The sequence below is a fragment of the Anomalospiza imberbis genome, chromosome 23 (genome assembly GCF_031753505.1).
Source record: "Anomalospiza imberbis isolate Cuckoo-Finch-1a 21T00152 chromosome 23, ASM3175350v1, whole genome shotgun sequence".
NCBI lineage: Eukaryota > Metazoa > Chordata > Aves > Passeriformes > Viduidae > Anomalospiza > Anomalospiza imberbis.
This window is the reverse complement of record NC_089703.1, coordinates 3,325,140-3,343,257: the sequence shown is the minus strand read 5'-3', so window position 1 is coordinate 3,343,257 and position 18,118 is coordinate 3,325,140. Positions and strand designations below refer to the sequence as shown.

Here is an 18,118-nt window from a genome sequence, read left to right as displayed (position 1 = left end):
TTTCAGAAGTGCCTCAAGCATAGTTTTAATTTCCAGCTCATTTTCCTTTCAAAAGTTCTTGCAGTTTAGCAACCTCATTTGTACAAACAGCCTTCCAAGGCTGGTAGAAACTTGGCTTCAAAGGCTCTATGAACACAGTTCTACTTATAAATACATATGCAACATGAACTGTGAGCATTCAGACACTGCCTGAGCCTCTTCAAAAACCCAGGTAACATCTTCCTGCAAAAATGGAGCTTTGTCATATAAGTGATGTGTACAGAGAGTGTATCAACTTGTTTTGGAGGTAAATGTGCTGTTCACTGCTGTTTTTTCCTTCAAGCCACCACAAGTCAGAAAAAATTGGTTTCTATGACTCTTATTGAGAATATGAGTAAATCTACACTAAGTACAGTCCAAAAGCTACACAAGTACAAACTCAGAAATCTAAACCAACAAATGGAAGCCAAAACTGGCTTGAATTACCACTGAAATACATTACATAGAATCATAGAATATCCCAAGTTGGAACACATCCATAAAGGATCATCAAAGTTCAACTCCTGGCCCTGCAGAGGACCACCCCAAGAATCCCACCGTGTGCCAGACAGCCTGACTACCTTCTTGCTCTCGTAAACTGGAATAAACATAGTTAAAAGTGCCATGGAAATGGCTTTAAAAAAGTTGTTGTGTTGGTTGTTTTTTCAGTTTATACTTTGTTGTGAGTGTCTGTGTAGGAAGCAACTGCTGAAAATGCAAAATGAATTCTGAAGATGATGCAATTTCACAGAATTAACAGGCCTGCCTATGGAATACTTCAGGGCACTGGTTTAGGACTTCTGAGTGGAAACAGGGACAGGATTCACTTTTGGACAGCTTGGGACTGATAATTAGAGAGAACAGCTCTGATGTGACAGATCTTTGTTACCCTCACAAAGGGTAACGTGCTGAGTGTCCCTTTGTACCAGCAGTATTGAAAACACCTTGGATAATCAGCCCTATATGAAAGTGTAGCTTAGGGAGTCTCACTGACAGAGGTGGACTTTGTGAATAAAAGTTCATGATCGTTTTGTAAAGGTGACAGTTTGGAAAAAGACCTCTTGCCAAGAAAAAGTGCAGTACAAAAATCAGATAGCTGTACAAAACTCAGGTGAAATTCCGGAATATCCCTATTTTTTTTTTCCTTTTCAGAGTAGAAATGCAATTAAAAGGGACAATACCTCTAAAGTTCTAATGCTCTCGCATGTAGTATGTGTAGTATTTAAAGCTATTTGACTTTTTGGTTGAATTACATGAATTTTAAAATAACTTGCATATAGTCTTTATTTACTACGTGCAAGATGCACTAACTTCAGTTTTATTATAAATCTGCTTTTGCTTCTTGTTTTTGTATGTACAATGTAGCATCTACTCATTTTCACTGCTTCAAGGTAAATCTAAAGCAGTAAAGAAGTAAAATAGTTCATACTTCAATGAAATTTGAAGAGCAGGTTAGGAAAATGTTATATATCTAGAACTGGTTTTTAACTCCCAATCCAAATGTGGTAGCAACTTTGTACATAGGTCAAAATCATGAATAAAAAAATCTCTTCAAACGCATATTTAGATTATTATTCAAGCTGGAGATAGACACATGAAATAAATGGTCACAATGTTATTCTGTTCCCCCTGGCTTCAAAGGACCTGCAAATGTTTTACATTAATAATTAATTTTCTTTTAAATCTAAACAAGTTAACTCTGCAATATTGATGAGCTTTCTGTTTTAAATGTGTCTGTGGTGCTTTAAGCACAAAGAGAGTGAACTCAGGAATCAAAAAAACCAAATATACTTCGATGGAGTTCATATCCTTTCATTTTCAACACTGCTCTTTATTTCCGTACCAGAAAGTTGTTATATTTGTTCCCAGTCCAGACACTGAGTCATTCCTGTCTAAGCCAGACACTGGGTTCTCTGGGTAATTTCCCTCTCCCCTCCAGAGCTGTTGGACTGAGAGGAAAATTGTAATGCCAGGTGCCTCCCCGAGCTGCCTTTCTAGAGGTATTCCTGTAAAAACACACCGAGGTGCTAAATGCTGCCAGCAGGCCATGGAAATTCTCTGGTTGTTTCAGATGCGGCTGAGTTCGGGAACACTCACTGATTCTGACAGTATGCACAGACAGTTTCCAGTGAGGATGCTTCGTCTTCTCTTCAAAACCCTCTCTCCTGACACTAGGATTATGCAGTGACAGTCATATGGCTTATTTCATATGAGGTAACCTGCCAGTTAAAGGTAAAAATTGTGCAAGTTTCTCTTCTCAATTTTATTTCCTTTTTTCCTTCCCTTAAAACTTTCGTGGAACTTTTAACAGAGCTGAAATTCAAGGATTTAGGTATTTTTCATATTTTTTATTTTAAAAAATCTGTGTGATATAGCTGTTAAATGTGGGGGGGGCACCAGAAACTTGGCTGCCCTTCTTTTTGCCAACAAAAAACCCTAAACACTCTGTTCCCACATGGCCACTTTGAATGCCTGCTTTCAAAAATACCTGTTTGATTCCAAAGAAGAAAAGTGAGTTCATTTTTAAAGGGATTCGGCGTCCAAACTCACCTCTCTCTTCCACAGATGCTTAGATTCAAATGTCCATTGAGGTGGTGTTTGAGTGACTTAGAGATGGGAAGAGGTTTGAGAATGTTTTTAGGCGCAGTTTTCCCTTCATTCCAGAGTTTACCTCTAGATGGCTTCCCAGGATAGTGCATCTGGCTCCAGACCCGAGTGAACTTGTGGACTGGGTTCATGTTGATGAACCCTAGTGATACCTGCAGATATAAACCCGAATTTCTTTCCAGCCCAGCTGTGAAGACAACACTGTGAGGTTTGACATCCTTGAGATCTTTTGATATCCTCAAAGCTTGGCATTTTAGGTTAATTCTGACTGCTGCCACAGCTCCTGGCTGGGCATGAATGTGCAGTTACAGCTTCCTCAGAAAAGCTGCATCTGTACAACTGAAATCATAACTTCCCTGTCTAATGTTTGACAGTGCAAACAGCCAGGGACCCGGGGGAGCTGCTGAATACACTCTGCCCTTTCCCCTAGTACAGCAGAGTTTGAAGTGCTGTGGAGACCTTCTGGGTACGCCCTTCTCACCGGACAAAAACCACCCTTTTTTGAAGGGTGAGTCTCCTGCTGTCATTCAGAGCCTGCCTTTTTCACTGCCCACTGCTAAATCTCCAGTTTTCTGCAAAGCAAGCATCTCCCAGCATGGAAAATCCATGAGGTGTCATGTTATCCAGAAAAACACTGTTCCGGTGGTACTGGATATTGATGATGATCAGCCTAGGCTGGGGTCAGCTGGTAATCTAGGGCTGCAAGCAGCTTTGCCCTTCCACACACCAGCTGATTTTGGGCAAGCAGCTCCCTGTCAAAGCTCCATGTGGCAGAGATGGCTCCCTTGAACTCAGCCTTAGCCCTGATTTGTCCTGGACCTGCTTTTCCCCAGGCTCGGGTGACACCAGGGCACCTTTCTGGTGCAGGCAGGGAGGGAGGAGGCAGGGGCTGCCTGCCCTGCTGACAGAGCACTTTGGTTCCTGCAGAGAGCCCAGCGTGGCATGCACAAGGGAGCCCAGGGCAACGTGGAGCAAGCCCAGCATGGCATACAACAAGTCCAGCATGGCATGAGCCCTCAGCAAGCCCAGTGTGCCTGCAGCTTGCCCCCCATGCCCGCAGGTGGCCCAGGGTACCTGCAGCAAACCCAGCGTGCCCACAGCATGCCCAGGGTCCCAGCAGGTGGCCCGGAGTGCCCACAGCTGGCCCTGGGTGCCCACAGGTGGCCCTGGGTGCCCGCAGCTGGCCCGGGGTGCCTGCAGCTGGCCCAGGGTGCTCGCAGCTGGCCCTGGGAGCCCGCAGGTGGCCTGGGGTGCCCACAGCTGGCCCGGGGTGCCCGCAGCAGGCCCTGGGTGCCTGCAGCTGGCCCGGGATGCCCGCAGGTGGCCCTGGGGTGCCCACAGGTGGCCCGGGGTGCCCACAGCAAGCCCTGGGTGCCCGCAGGTGGCCCGGGGTGCTCGCAGCAAGCCCTGGGTGCCTGCAGCTGGCCCGGGGTGCCCACAGCAAACCCAGGGTGCCCGCAGCTGGCCCGGGGTGCCCGCAGCTGGCCCGCAGTGCCCACAGCAAACCCGGGGTGCCCCCAGGCGGCCCGGGGTGCCTGCAGCAAGCCCTGGGTGCCTGCAGCTGGCCCGGGGTGCCCGCAGGTGCCACTGGGTGCCCGCAGCAAGCCCAGGGTACCCGCAGCTGGCCCGGGGTGCCCGCAGGTGCCACTGGGTGCCTGCAGCTGGCCCGGGGTGCCCGCAGGTGCCACTGGGTGCCCGCAGCAAGCCCAGGGTACCCGCAGCTGGCCCGGGGTGCCTGCAGCTGGCCCGGGGTGCCCGCAGGTGCCACTGGGTGCCCACAGCTGGCCCGGGTGCCAGCAGCAAACCCAGGGTGCTCGCAGGTGGCCCGGGGTGCCCGCAGCTGGCCCGGGGTGCCCGCAGGTGGCCCGGGGTGCCCACAGCAAACCCAGGGCGCCCGCAGCTGGCCTGGGGTGCCCGCAGGTGCCACTGGGTGCCCGCAGCAAGCCCTGGGTGCCCGCAGCTGGCCCGGGGTGCCCGCAGCAAACCCAGGGTGCCCGCAGCTGGCCCTGGGTGCCCGCAGGTGGCCCGCGGTGCCCGCAGCAAACCCAGGGTGCCCGCAGCTGGCCCGGGGTGCCCGCAGCTGGCCCGGGGTGCCCGCAGGTGGCCCGGGGTGCCCGCAGCTGGCCCGGGGTGCCCGCAGCAAACCCAGGGTGCCCGCAGCTGGCCCGGGGTGCCCGCAGCTGGCCCGGGGTGCCGCAGCAAACCCAGGGTGCTCGCAGGTGGCCCGGGGTGCCCGCAGCTGGCCCGGGGTGCCCGCAGCAAACCCAGGGTGCTCGCAGGTGGCCCGGGGTGCCCGCAGGTGGCCCAGGGTGCCTGCAGGTGGCCCGGGGTGCCCGCAGGTGCCACTGGGTGCCCGCAGCTGGCCCGGGGTGCCCGCAGGTGCCACTGGGTGCCCACAGCTGGCCCAGGGTGCCCGCAGCTGGCCCGGGTGCCAGCAGCAAACCCAGGGTGCCCGCAGCTGGCCCGGGGTGCCCGCAGGTGGCCCGGGGTGCCCGCAGCTGGCCCTGGGTGCCCGCAGCTGGCCCGGGGTGCCCTCAGCAAACCCAGGGTGCCCGCAGCTGGCCCGGGGTGCCCGCAGCTGGCCCGGGGTGCCCGCAGGTGCCACTGGGTGCCCGTAGGTGGCCCGGGGTGCCCGCAGCTGGCCCGGGGTGCCCGCAGCTGGCCCTGCCGGCCGCGCTGGCAGCACCGAGAGCCGCAGCGAGCCGGCGGCGCGGCGGCGGCCGGCGGGGGAGGGCAGAGCTGCAGCCACTCCCAGGAACAGTAGTGAAATCGCCCCGACACTTGAACTGTCAATCAGGATTAATGGGGTATAAAAGCTCCCCAGCGCCGCGGCCCTGAGCGGCAGAGACAGCCATAGGCAGGAATGAGTAAGAGCTGGAGTCGTGCACGGCGTAATCCTGCTCTGTGATCAGGCGCTCCAAGTGGAAAACCGGGAGAGGGGGCAGAGCGAGGCAGGGACCGGCTCAACCTTTGCAACCGGCTCAGGACAGAACGTCTGCAGATATTTATAGATGCTCAAACAAAAACAGCAACCTCACCCTGAATAGAGCCCTTCTTAAAAAGAAGGTCCTGGCAATTCTGTCTTATTTAAGCAATTTCCTGAGTCTAAGAATAGAAATGAGCTGCCTGGAAGGCACTGCAGGCTGAAATTTGGAGACATAGGCTGCTTTATTTTATTTTTCTAAATATAAAAACCTTCCGTTTGGATACTGGATTTTTATGTGGGTCTTTGCAGCGGAGGGATGTATGGTTACTTTTAATTCTACTTTTTTTTTTCCCCCTCTCAATTAAAAAAAAAAAAAAAAAAAAAAAGCTTTCCAGTTAAAAAGCAAGGAAGCTGTTTTACCTGCGTGTGACAATCCCAGAGGACACCGATCAAGAAACAGGGGAGTGACTTGGTCTTCTGCACTACTTTACTCCTACCCCCATTTTTTTTTAGGGGGAGGGAAGGATTTTTCCAGTCCAAGAACCTCTTGTCCCCAAGTTTTGGAAGGGGGCTGAAGAGCTGTCACCCACCCGGGGGTGCATGAAGGGCATTGCTTTTCTTTCTCTGTCACCTTGGTTTTGTGGAGGTTTGGAAGAGAACTTTGCCTGGGAGAAGAGGATGATCTGGAAGTGGCTGGGCGCCCTGCTGCTGTTCCCGGTGCAGATGGTGTATCTGGTGGTGAAAGCTGCCGTGTGCCTGGTGCTGCCGCCCAAGCTGCGAGACCTGTCCCGGGAGAACGTGCTGGTCACCGGCGGGGGCCGCGGCATCGGCCGGCACCTGGCCCGGGAATTCGCCCGGAGAGGAGCCAGGAAGGTGAGCAGGGAGGGGAGGGGGAGCGCCCACCTGCTGCTCTGCCAGGGAGCCCTGCTGCCCCACCTCTAGGTGGGACTGGTGGGATCGCTTGGAAAAGGTGAGAGCAGCTCTCGTTTTGCAGAACTGAGTCATTACATCAGTTCCATCTCAGAAGTTGCCCACTCCTCCTTCCCTGCGTCCCGCCTTTCCCCATCCCATCCGTGAAAACGCGATTGTGAGAAAGATCTCCCTCGTGAATCCCCCCCTGCTGACAAAGGAGACGTTTTTGCCTCAGCCCAGGTTTCCTGTGGCAGGGGAAGGAGAGCTGAGCAATTCTATGCCTGGAGCCAGTGCACACTTCCATTGCTGTTTCCTGGGCTGCTTCCTGGCACTGCTGGGCATGGGGATCATGTACAGTGAGCCCTCATCCATCAGGATCGTATCCAGGCGTATCACCCCAGAGAAGAGGGGCAGGTGGCTCTGGGACAGTGGGGAGAAGTGTTCCCTTTCACCCTGCTGGGTTTCCAGTCGTGAAATTAATTTCTTGTGCTTCCTGATGTCCCTTGTATTTCACTTTTGGACAGCCCAGAGCTGTTCAAGGGGAAGATGAATGAGAACCTGGCAAGAAGAGCACAGTTTGAGTGGAAGCTGTGGGATTATTTGCACATTGCCTTTAGGAGAGAGGCTGAGCGTGGCCGGTCTGCACAGCAGCCCAGAAGTGCCAGTGTAGCTGGTGGGTCCATTCTCTTGCTCAGGAACTGGTGATTTACCTTGAAACGTCCTGGTTTTGTAAATACAGGTATGTTCCTATGTGTGAATCAGTCAGGGATACAGAAACACACATCCCTGAAATGAGTCTTAGGATGGAAAGTTCTTCTCCCCTTTTATTGGTAATTAGGGGGAGGACTGGTGAAATTAGACAGCTGCATAAATACTTCTCTGTGTGAGAGGATGAATGAGAATAAACAGAGAAGAAAGAAGAGGAAAAATACAGAATGAGAGGCTATTTAAAGAAAAAAATTTGGATTTAGTTCAGGATAGGGTTTTATCACTTCCTTACACATGCATTACAGTTTTCTCTGTGTGGTACAGAGCTATTCTGGCATGTAACTCTGAGGTGTAAAATATGTCAGCATTGAACTTTGATGTTTGTCTGTGTTTGTGTTTAAACATCATGTTGAGATTTACACATTCTGGGAGTCAGAGCAAACAAGCTGATTGACCTTTGGACCCAAGAAATTTGCTGAAGGTGTATTTATATTATCTGTTGGAATACCACGCTTCATTATTTATTTATTTAGAGCGGCTGGTTGCTATGCTGAGCGCTGGCATTAAAATGCTACCATTTCTACAGCACATTTAAGAGCTGTTTTGCTGCAGTTGAGCTGGGAGCTGAACAATGGCCCTGAGGAGCCAGGGGACAGGGGCCAAAAGGAGACAGAGCTGTTGGAGAGAGAGAGCTGAGGATGGAATTACTGTAGACAGACACAGACTGTATTCTGTCTGTATGTCCTATCTACAACATCCCTATGTATTGTACAAGGAAAGAATACAGACTACATGAGAATAATTACTGGGAACCTTTGTACTCGTCTCATAGGATGTTCTGAAATGCTCTGTGTTGCTAGTTACTGGTTAGAACTTCGGGGTGTTTTGCCTTTTGGGATGTTTTCATGTGCGTCATCAAGGTGTTTAATGCATTGACTCAATTTGAATTAGATGTTCTTTTCAGTTATATCATGGTGTCCAGTGAGTCATATTTGGCACTCAGCAAGTTCTGATCCCCCTGGTAGTGGCACTGCCTGCCAGCCTGTGGTGAGAACACCAAAGTTGGCTTCATCTCCTTAGTAGTTTTAATGCCAATTTTACCTACGTGTGGTAGTTTCCATTCCCTTTGCTATGAGATTTCATTTCTTTCCTGCTTCTGTGCTAAACCCTAAATTTTTGGATTTTGTGCAGTACCATGTACCATGCACAACCTTCTGCTTGGCACTCCTCTTCAATTTTATGCTTTGCCTTTGACAATCAAAAAGAAATGAAAAAGCCTTGGAGTGTCTAGCAAGTCATCTTTTGATAAGGCTTGTGAAAACTGACTGTTTTTCTCTTTTTACAGTGTTAACTGCCTTACAGTAATATGCAAAGCTTGAATTATTGATCATAATTAATAACTTAGAACAGATTCTGATTATCAGATGGCGTAGTCACCATATTCCAAGTTCAAAAAAAGACTTCCAGCAAAGGCATGGAATTGTGGGGCCAAGCCCAGCCTGCCATGGTTGGCAGCAGTGCCACAGGCTCAGGTTCTGGTGGAGGGTGTGCAGTGAGTCCTGACCAAGTGCTCCCAGCGCCTGCGCACACAGGCATAGTGGCGGGGTTTTGGAGGTAGGCGGCGATATATAACCATATTTTTGAGATTAGAATCTTCAGAAAGATAAGTTAGTTGGGACTGTGAGGATATAAAACTTCTCTGGTAATTAGACTGGATTGGATTTCATCTTACACTCCGTTTCAGAGGCTGGTTTTGTTGCTCACAAGTGAGATGTATCGGAGCCGTGTTCAAGCAAGGTGGCAAGTGTTGTATTTCACAAGATTATGAATTGTCACATCTGCAACTCCTCTACTGTAAAATTTGATCTTGCATTTTAAGCTATGAAGATGACAAGAAATAAATCCCAAAAGGGTTTATGCAAATGGAAATACAATGTCTTGTGCTTGATTGATGAGCATGGAGATGAAAATTCTCAGTCTAATGGAATGGAAGTCTCTTGGGCATGATCTTGTAAATTCATCCTGATTCCCATGCTTTGCCCCCATTGCTCTGCCATTGTGCCTCAAATGTGACTTAGATAGATAAATGTCTAAGAGACATTTCCTTCTCAAGTGATGTTTCTTTCCTCAAAGTTTTTTTTGGCCTCTGAAGAAATAGCCAATAAGGGCACAAAGCAGTGCCAGTTCTATTTGCAGTTTCAGAAGTGTATGTTGTTTTTTTTCAATTAAGACTGCCAGCAGTTTTTAGGCAATGAGAGACTTTAATCATCAGATCATTCCTGTTCAAGTGTACACTGAGAAGTCAGAGGATCCATACTCCATTTGTAATTTCAAGTAGTTGTCAAGAACTACTTGGTCCTGGGAGGCGCTGTGTATTGAAATGCTTCCTGGAGCACTTCTGGAAAAAGCCAAGAGCATGTGAATGAGCTCTATGCAGGGATGAAGTGGTTACAGATGATCCAGGACATGTTAGTGTTATTATGAGGGATGAACAGCACTGACTTTTCTCCGGAAGTGTTCAAGTGTTGTAATCCAACTTCCCAGAGATGTGTCCAGATTCATAAGTGCTGGCTGAGAAGCTACTTTGCTGTGGCTGAATCACTGGAGAAATTGACTTTCTGCTTTCAGTCCCTTCTTGGCTGCTTGCAAAATTCAAAATCCTCACTTCTGCTTGCTTCAACTTTGAGAATTTGACTGTACCTTAAAAGTATTTGGTCAGTGAAGCATCACCTCTGCCTCAGTCTCACACACTGGTTGCTCTGTCAAGGCTCAGAGCTGTTGCTACTCTGGTGAGCCAAAATGGCAGAGAATGTCTGTGTTAATGAAATGGGAGAAGGAGAGACTTTTATGAGTTTATGATTTAATGCCTATGAAATAAAAATCCACTTCCAAAGCCTAATGGTGTTTTGCAAAGCCTGCACTGTATAATCCAGTTAATATTGGAAAGACTGGCCCCTTTGAACAGTATTTCTTGTGTTGGAGAACAGCCCTCTGCAGATGTGAGCAGTCAGGGGGTGTAGGGGCTGAATGGGTTCATTCACTGCTCAGTCGAGTGGGAAACTGTGCCTGGTTTCCTCAAAGCTATTTGCTTTTCCTACAGAAGTTTCAGTATAGTGCCTTTGCCAGCAAGTTGTCAGTCCTGGTTTTGATAGTCTCTAGTGAAGAAGTTTTGATTCCTGTGTCTTTTGTATGTCTTGATCTTTGTAAGATTTTCTTTCAGAAAACTTTGATCTCTAAAATTTCTCCTTGTAAATTTTAATTTACTTTGTTCACAGATTATCTAATTTGAGGTATGATTGAACAGGAAAGGGATGCTTGGTTCTTAGGTATTCTGCATTGTTAAATGTCAACAAAACCTAATAAAAGTAACTGAAAAAGATGTTAATAATAGGACTGAAACAGATTCCCCAGCTCTAGAATGTAATTTAGTATTCTTGTTTATCTGACAGTTACTTTGGAAGAGTTTCAAGGACCTTTCCAGAAAAACCCAACAGCCCTGAAATCTCAACTGTTCTTTCCATTGGTATTTTCGCAGCATTTTTCAAAGTCAGAACTCAGTGTCTGCATTTTGGAAGATTTCTTGTTGTTTGGTTATGCTGTCCTCTTTCAGTTCAGTGACAATTGGGCTGGGAAGTTGAGGGAGGAAGTAACACCAACGAAGGGATGGATGAGAACTGTGCAAGCCTACACTGCTGCTGGAACCTGGAGTTTCCCTCAGTGTTTCACTTTCTCCAACAGAACTGAAAACCTCAGAGGAATTACAAGTGCTTGAAAGCCTTGTGTAATTGGAGGGGTTTAGCTGAGTAAGATTTGAGGCTATTTTGTGTTTAGGCTGAGAGTATTGGAGAGGAGTTATGTAAAGAAAATGGTATCAGGTCTTAGAATTTAGCCTTGTATTCCCAGTAATGGAAAATTTGGCAAGTTTTGAGATGAGTTTATCAATGGCATGCTCCTCCCACACAAATTGCATCTGTGGGTGTATGAATATTTCACTTTGGTCTTTACGAATCACATTAACATATTAGTTCACAGATTTCACAGAATACTCTGAGTTGGAAGAGACCTCACAAGGATTATCGAGTCCAACTCTTAAGTGAATGGCCCATATATTATTGTCCTGATTCATATGAATTAGTATATTCCTTCTAAAAGCTTCTTTATAACACATACCAGTGCTGTATGATCAACTGCACTGTGACTAGAGCTGGATATTAAATTAAAACCAATCTCCTGAAGTGAGGGCAAAAGACAGCCACTGCTGCTGTTTCAGAGCTGTGACTTTTTTTGAGGTGCAGGACAAAAGATATGAGAGTCTCCCATGGATTCAGTAAGAGTTCTCATTCCAAAATGTCTTAAAATATTGGTCACTCTCAAACATTCATCTCTGGTTGCACTTTCAGAGCCTGTAGAAGAGTCTTGCTAAACTGCACTGGAGAGTATCTCTTGCCTGGCATCAAATTCCTGGTGCACTGGAATGGAAATATGCCCCAGACTTCTTTATCCAGATGTGTTCCAAACCTGGAACCCTTTCTTTTGTAATGTACAAAGTGCATAATTCCTGACCGTGTGCTGGGGGAGTGGGGAAGGCATGAGATCCCTTCAGGAACCCTAGGAAGCCCTTCTGCTTCTGTCAGCTTTAAAATCCCATGTGCTGGGCCAGTTGTCAAGGAGACACTTTTGTTCTGCAAGTAATAACTGATTTCTGACACATTCATTCCTTCTCAGCTCAGAACATGACTAGACCTGATCTGGCCACCCCAGAGAATATTAGCCCTGATGGAAGGGAAAGAGCTGGTTTAAAATGGCACGCTCTCAGACCTGAGAGGACCTGATTTTCCTCAGAATCTGATTAATCACCATGTACTTGTTTTTAGCAGGCATCATGACTTAATGTAATGAAATCAAAAAGCCTTTAAAATTAGGTTCATAAAAGAAATGGACACAGGACACAGTTCTGATGTACATTACCCAGTGCAATATGCCAGTGTGGTGCACTACATTTAAGGTGGCCTGGTTTTAAAAGACTCAGTGTAAAATTTATATATTTATATATATATATATGTATTTCAATTTCAGTGCTAAGAAACTGTTGCCAGGTAAGCATCTGTCCCCATTCTGAATGCTTTTTCTGCCCTGTGGTGATACCACAGTGACATACAGCCCATGTGTCTAATGGATTTCTGTGCAGTCTCTCTGAAATGCAAAAAAGTGACCATTTGGAAAAGACAATCTGACATTGTGTGAAAAGGATAATGTAATCTAAAAGGAAAGTGCACATTTTCTATGTGTAGATATTTCAGTGTAATGAGAATATTTACCTGTAGTGCAAATATGAGGTTGTAAGTGATTAATCTCTGCTGTTGTGTGTGTGGTTGGAAAGAAGCCACCATAGGAATGCAGCAGCTTCAGGGATATGTTAAATGATGGTTACTTTAATCTTCCTTAAATTTAAGCACTTAATCTTACAATGAACCAGTAGAGCGTGTCACAACTTATCAGCAACCAGAAGTACATGAGAAGAGCTGGGGAGTGAATGTTTTTCCACGTCATGTGAAATATACATTAATTTGAAATTTTTGGTAAACTATGAGAGCATAGATCTGACTGGGTGGCTTTATGGTCTCCAGAAAGGCTTCATTTCTCCAAAGATTACATCCTGACGGCAGCTTTATTTAATGGCTTCCTGTTGGCAGCTCCCTACTTTGTTGATTGGATTTAAGGATGGGCACAAGACTCCTTGTTTGGAGTCCCAGGCTGTGATGGCATGAAGCCTGTGCTGGGTGCTGGTGCCAAGGCCAGCAGTTGGAATAATATGCTGAATAAGTGTCTCTGCCTGGCAGGCACCACCAGGATTTATCAGCTCTCAGATCTTTGGTGTCTGTGAAGCAGCTTGGACTGGAGCTGTTTTAACTTATAATTTGGAACATACCTGTCTTTTGCTGCTGGATATGTTGTAAGGAGAATAAATAATGTTAACAAGAAGTGGTACTTGCAGAGTTACAGTCTTGTCATCTCCCATCAAGATACAGTGATGTAATGAGAAAATATTGTCCCAATTGAGGCCATGCTGTGTTGGCACACCAAGATCCAGCACTTATTAACATGCTGAAGGTCTGGCACCAAGGCAGTTAAATGAGGCTTCCCACTAAATACAAGGACTGTGCCAATGCTGTAAAAAAATCTTAAAGTTTTAAAGATGAGGTTATATATTAATGTCATTGCAGTGCCTCAAAAACTGACTTCACACCAAAGACTGTTTAGCATAAAGATGCTAAATGTGCTTTATAAGAGCAACAGCAAAAGATGATGCTGACCTCAGGGCTGGCAGGGATAGAATAAATAAATGTGACAGTGGAGATAAAAACCAAAAGGTGACAATGAGTGCCAACACAGAACTCTCTGCTGATGAAAACCAGAGACTGCAGCACCACTTGCTGAGCCAGTTTAAAGTTTTGGAAGAGGCATCTTAGCAATGGAAGTTTTAAGGTGAGGTTTGAAAAGTAGCAGTAAAGAGTTTTGAAGAATGTTTAGAGAGGTGCGGGAAGTTTGGTAGAAAACAGGTTGTTTTAAAAATTAATGCTGGGAGGTAAAGGCTGCAGTAGACCTAATGCTAAATGAAAGGTGAAGGGAGTATGGGTAAAGTGAAAGTGAATACCTAGAAAGTGAAAACAGAGGCTCGGATCTGGCAAGCTGGAGGAGGAGGAGGCAGTGAAATTCAAAATGAGCTGACCTGGTCAAAGCAGTAGATGAGGTGCTTGATCTTGAGCAGGGAGTTGGACCAGAGGACATCCAGAGGTCCAGAGCCTCAGCCGTAGTCTGATTCCATGATTCTCAGTCTCATTTGTACCACAGGAAGGAAAAAGGTGGATTTTCTGAACTGCAGGGCTGACAGGAACGTTTTGGGCCATGATGTTTCATGCCACTTATCTGAAGTGATTCATCCCTATTTTATTTGTGTAGTTTCATCACCTACAGTGACTTGTAAAAGTGCTGCTGAGTATTTATGTTGCATTTATGTCATGGCTCTGGCACAGGCTAGAAAAATTTCAGACTTGTAGAACTGTTTCCATCTGAAGCACTGTAGGTAGGTTTTACTGCATTATAAAAGAATCAAACATGCTGTTGAGCTAATGTCTGATTTAATTAGCCAGGCACAGCAATTTGCTTTAAGAGTGACCATAATCCATGCATACAGTCCTAAGCATTTGACTAAAACATTTTAATGGAATCAAAGATTTTATTATTCTTAAGGCTGCTGTGGAAATCTGCTTTATTAGAGTGATACTATGCAGTGGATAGTAAAATTACAAAAGAGGAACTTAGAGAACTCTAAATACACTCTGAATTCCATTTCTCAAATAGATCAGCAACATTCAAAAGTCAGCATATCAAGAACTATCTGTTTTTACATCAAACTGCCAGAGTAAATACCAGGAACTTGGCCTGACAGTAACCTGAGAGGAATGAAAGCATAAAGGCAACTAAAAAAACACCCTAAAATAAAACCCCAAAAAATCGAAGAATTAGGACAAATAGATGATAATGATGAAGTTCACAGAAGCAGCCAGTTAATTAATTCTGCAGGAGTGATGGGGAGAAGAAAAAAAGTAACAGTTCTCTTGATTGCTTCTCATAAAACTGGACAAGGGTCTAGAAATTTGGTATCTTTCCCTCTGGGCAGTTTGAAAATGTCAGCTAATGATTATTGAGTATTTGAGTTTAAGTATTGAGTATAAGTTTGAGTGTTTGTTTTAAAATCCAGTAACAAATGCTAGTTAGTGTTAAGTGTTCACTTTCACTTTGATTCCTGTCCCAAATTGAAGACACAAATCTAACACAATTGCTGCTTTGAGGTTTTCTGCAGGAAAGGAAGACTGAAAAGAAAATCTTTTCAAGACAGAGAACAACAGCCTCAGAGCTGACCACCGAGAGAGAATAAGCCCTGGCATTTTTAAACCCGTTCTTACCAGGAATATAAAGCAGAAATTATTAGAGATTTTTTTTTTAGCTGGGCCCAGACTCTGTTCTTCAAAGCATCCTGTCAACATCTTGAAGAGTTGAACAAGTCAGACCCAGGCACTGCCAGATCCATTGGCTGATAACACTGACGCCAGGAGAAAAGGGTCAACTACATGTTGTTTGACCTTTATCCCAGTGGGGATTAAATTGATTCTAATTAATAGACTTGGGAATAGATGGGTACCTTGGCAGAGTTGGTAATTAATTTAAATTGTTCATCCCATTAGTTTAGCCATAAACTATGCATAATTACAGTGGGATTTTGTGAACAGCCACCCTTATGTTGCCACCTTCTTAATTACAATTTACTGACTGCAATGCTGCAGAGTTTATTTGTTTTGGTTAAGGTAGGGATTTCTGTTGTCTTACACTGCCTGAGCAAATGTGTCAGTGCTCCATTTATGGCAGTAAAATCATGTCTGAAAGCACAAATGCAGCTCTGCTGAATCAGTTGTGCTTTAGGTGTGTGTCTGTGAGGTAAAAGTGGCTCTCAGTGTGTAACCAGTGACAGCTGTACCTCTGAGTACCCTTAACCAACATATAAAACTATACATATTTTGAGGTGGTATAAAAATGATGCCTGGAAAGACTATGTCTGTGACTATCCTGTAGTATGACACAGTTTTAGCTACAGATTAGAAAGAGTCTGTATAAAGGTGGGGTAGCAGTTGGTTTGACTTGGCTAATAATATATTTCTTCCCTTATCTCAGTGAAAGAGCCAAGAAAAATAGGCGCAAATGGAGTTTTCACTCAGTCATTTTCCCTTCTCTTGAGCAGTACAGGTGTATCCATGGGTACCCTTTGTCATCTTGGTAGGTCGTCTTTCCCAGTAAGTCCTGGACTAGAATCCTGCTGTCTGAACTTCTCTGAGTGCTGGCCTGTATCAGAAAGTCATGCTTCAGGCACTGAAGATCTTATACTTGAGTGTTTCTTAGAATCTTCACTAAGGAGCAAATGTCTCCTTTATGGCCAGGCCTGCATTTAGAAGGCAGAAGTCACCACTCAAAAAACCATGATCTTTTATGTGCTTATGATTGGGCTTTGTTCTATTTGCCATTTGAATCACCAGGTCCACCTAAGATTTTCTTTGTGTCTGAAGAGCTGACAAACTTGCACCATTTTACCTGAAAGCAGAAATTCTTAGGTAATCTTTTCACTGGACCTCAAGAAAAATCTCAAATATACCGAGCCTAAATGATGGGAGAGAAGCGTTGCTGTAAAGACACTGAGCAGTTTGTCTTTCCATGCTCTTCAACAGAATGGATCAGCAATATCAGTGGGCAGTCAGATATTTTCTACATGAACATTAAATTAGTGTTTGTCTTCTGTCTGTCATTTCAGTCTCCTTGCTGGCAGTAAACACAGACAGCTTGTCTCTGATCAGCACTTCCCTGGGCGAAGCTTGGTGGAGAGGGAATGGAAAATCCTGACATCCCCTTTCAGCAGCTTGGTTTGATGTTGACTACAACCTCAAATTCCCAGTACCCAACTCCTAAAAACTTCCCAGTGAGGACAAACTCAGCCTTAAGGAGACGAGGTCATTCTTCCAAGTGGGATATTAAAGGCATCCAGCTGGTACAAGTGCTTCTTTCCCAAATGGCAACAGTTCAGGGCTGGCTCTGGCCACAGTGAGCTGTCAGGAATTATGTCAGAATATTTCCGAGGCCCTTGGGAAATGCAGGAGTCCTGCCTCACTGAACTGAGCCGTTTGATTTTGGGTTTGGGACGTGCTGGTTGTGCAATGCTGTAGCTTTCTGCTGCTTGTTACTGGATTGTAATCCAGGCCCCTTAGAGACCGCTGTCCGCGCTGTGTTTATATTTGATGTGCTTATGGAAGTAGGTTTGTCTCTTCAAAAGCAAAGTCTTCAGCCTTCAAAAGGGGTTCCAGGGTTTATTTCCCTGGATGATGATGTGCAACTGTGGCAGATTGCTCTGTGACACCTTTTCTGATGGAAGGGGTGGGGGGGTGTGTGTGCACACATGTGTGGGAAAGGGATCTGGCACTCTGTGTGTCCTTCAGAGCCAGAGTTCAGCAGTGGGTCAGCCAGCTCCTCCTGACATCACTGCACTTGTTTACAGCTCTCACTGAGCTTTCCTGATGCCTTTGACCACTGACACTGTCCCATCTTAGTCCAGCATTTGTGCAAAACCAGAAATTCAGAAGAGCATCTTAACATTTATAAAGGGATTTTAGTTTCTCTTCCTCACTGACTTGAAAGGGACAATGAGAGACAGAACATTCTTAACCACTGAAAATAAATTATGTCGATAAATTATATAAAATTATAAACTGCACATTTTCAGGTTGTTGTTGAAATTGTAAGCACACTAAATGATCAGAATGCTGGTTATGGACTGAAAAAGGATCCATCTCAGAGGGAGTTGATATATTTGGGATGAAGTTAGAATGGTTTCTTTATACACTGGGATCAGTAAAAACAGTTAAAACACTTTTGGTTTGCATTTGAGTCTCAGATTTAGGCCAAGTAGCATTATTTGTTTCAGAGTCCAGGTTTCTAAGTGCAATTCCAGCACTGACAATCCATCAGTGCTGCACGTGGGGATTGCTGTCCTTCAGGCCACTACTTCGGTTGGGTTTGTCACTTACATTTCAGTGGAAGCAAAAAGTGAATGTGAGTCAACCAAAAATAGGCCTGTTTTTTTAGGGCTACATTTCACACACTTTCTTGGAGCAGTTTCCAGATCCCCAATGCTCTGAAGCTGCTGGCAGGGAGGGAACCCTGCAGGCAAAGAGCTCTGCTTGTGACTACCTTGGAACACACTGAGAATTATTGTGCCTCAGTATTCTATTTCTGCCCCTCAGCTAAATCTCAGTTACTGACCAGGTTACTTCATATAGTTTATTTTATTGGAAAGTCAGGTTTGTCTCGTTCTGTGATAACTTAATTGATTTTATGTTCACATGG

General features: G+C 45.7%; 1 protein-coding gene across 1 annotated transcript in view; it reads left to right on the top strand.

The window, feature by feature from the left end:
• DHRS3 (dehydrogenase/reductase 3) overlaps positions 1-18,118 on the top strand; it is a 35,290-nt gene that overhangs the window by 2,453 nt on the left and 14,719 nt on the right. Inside the window, exons 2-3 of the mRNA XM_068171446.1 lie at positions 5,487-5,691; positions 5,939-6,424. Of these exons, the coding sequence (XP_068027547.1) occupies positions 6,152-6,424 (273 nt within the window). The 5' untranslated portion in view covers positions 5,487-5,691; positions 5,939-6,151. The remainder of the gene's footprint in view (positions 1-5,486; positions 5,692-5,938; positions 6,425-18,118) is intronic.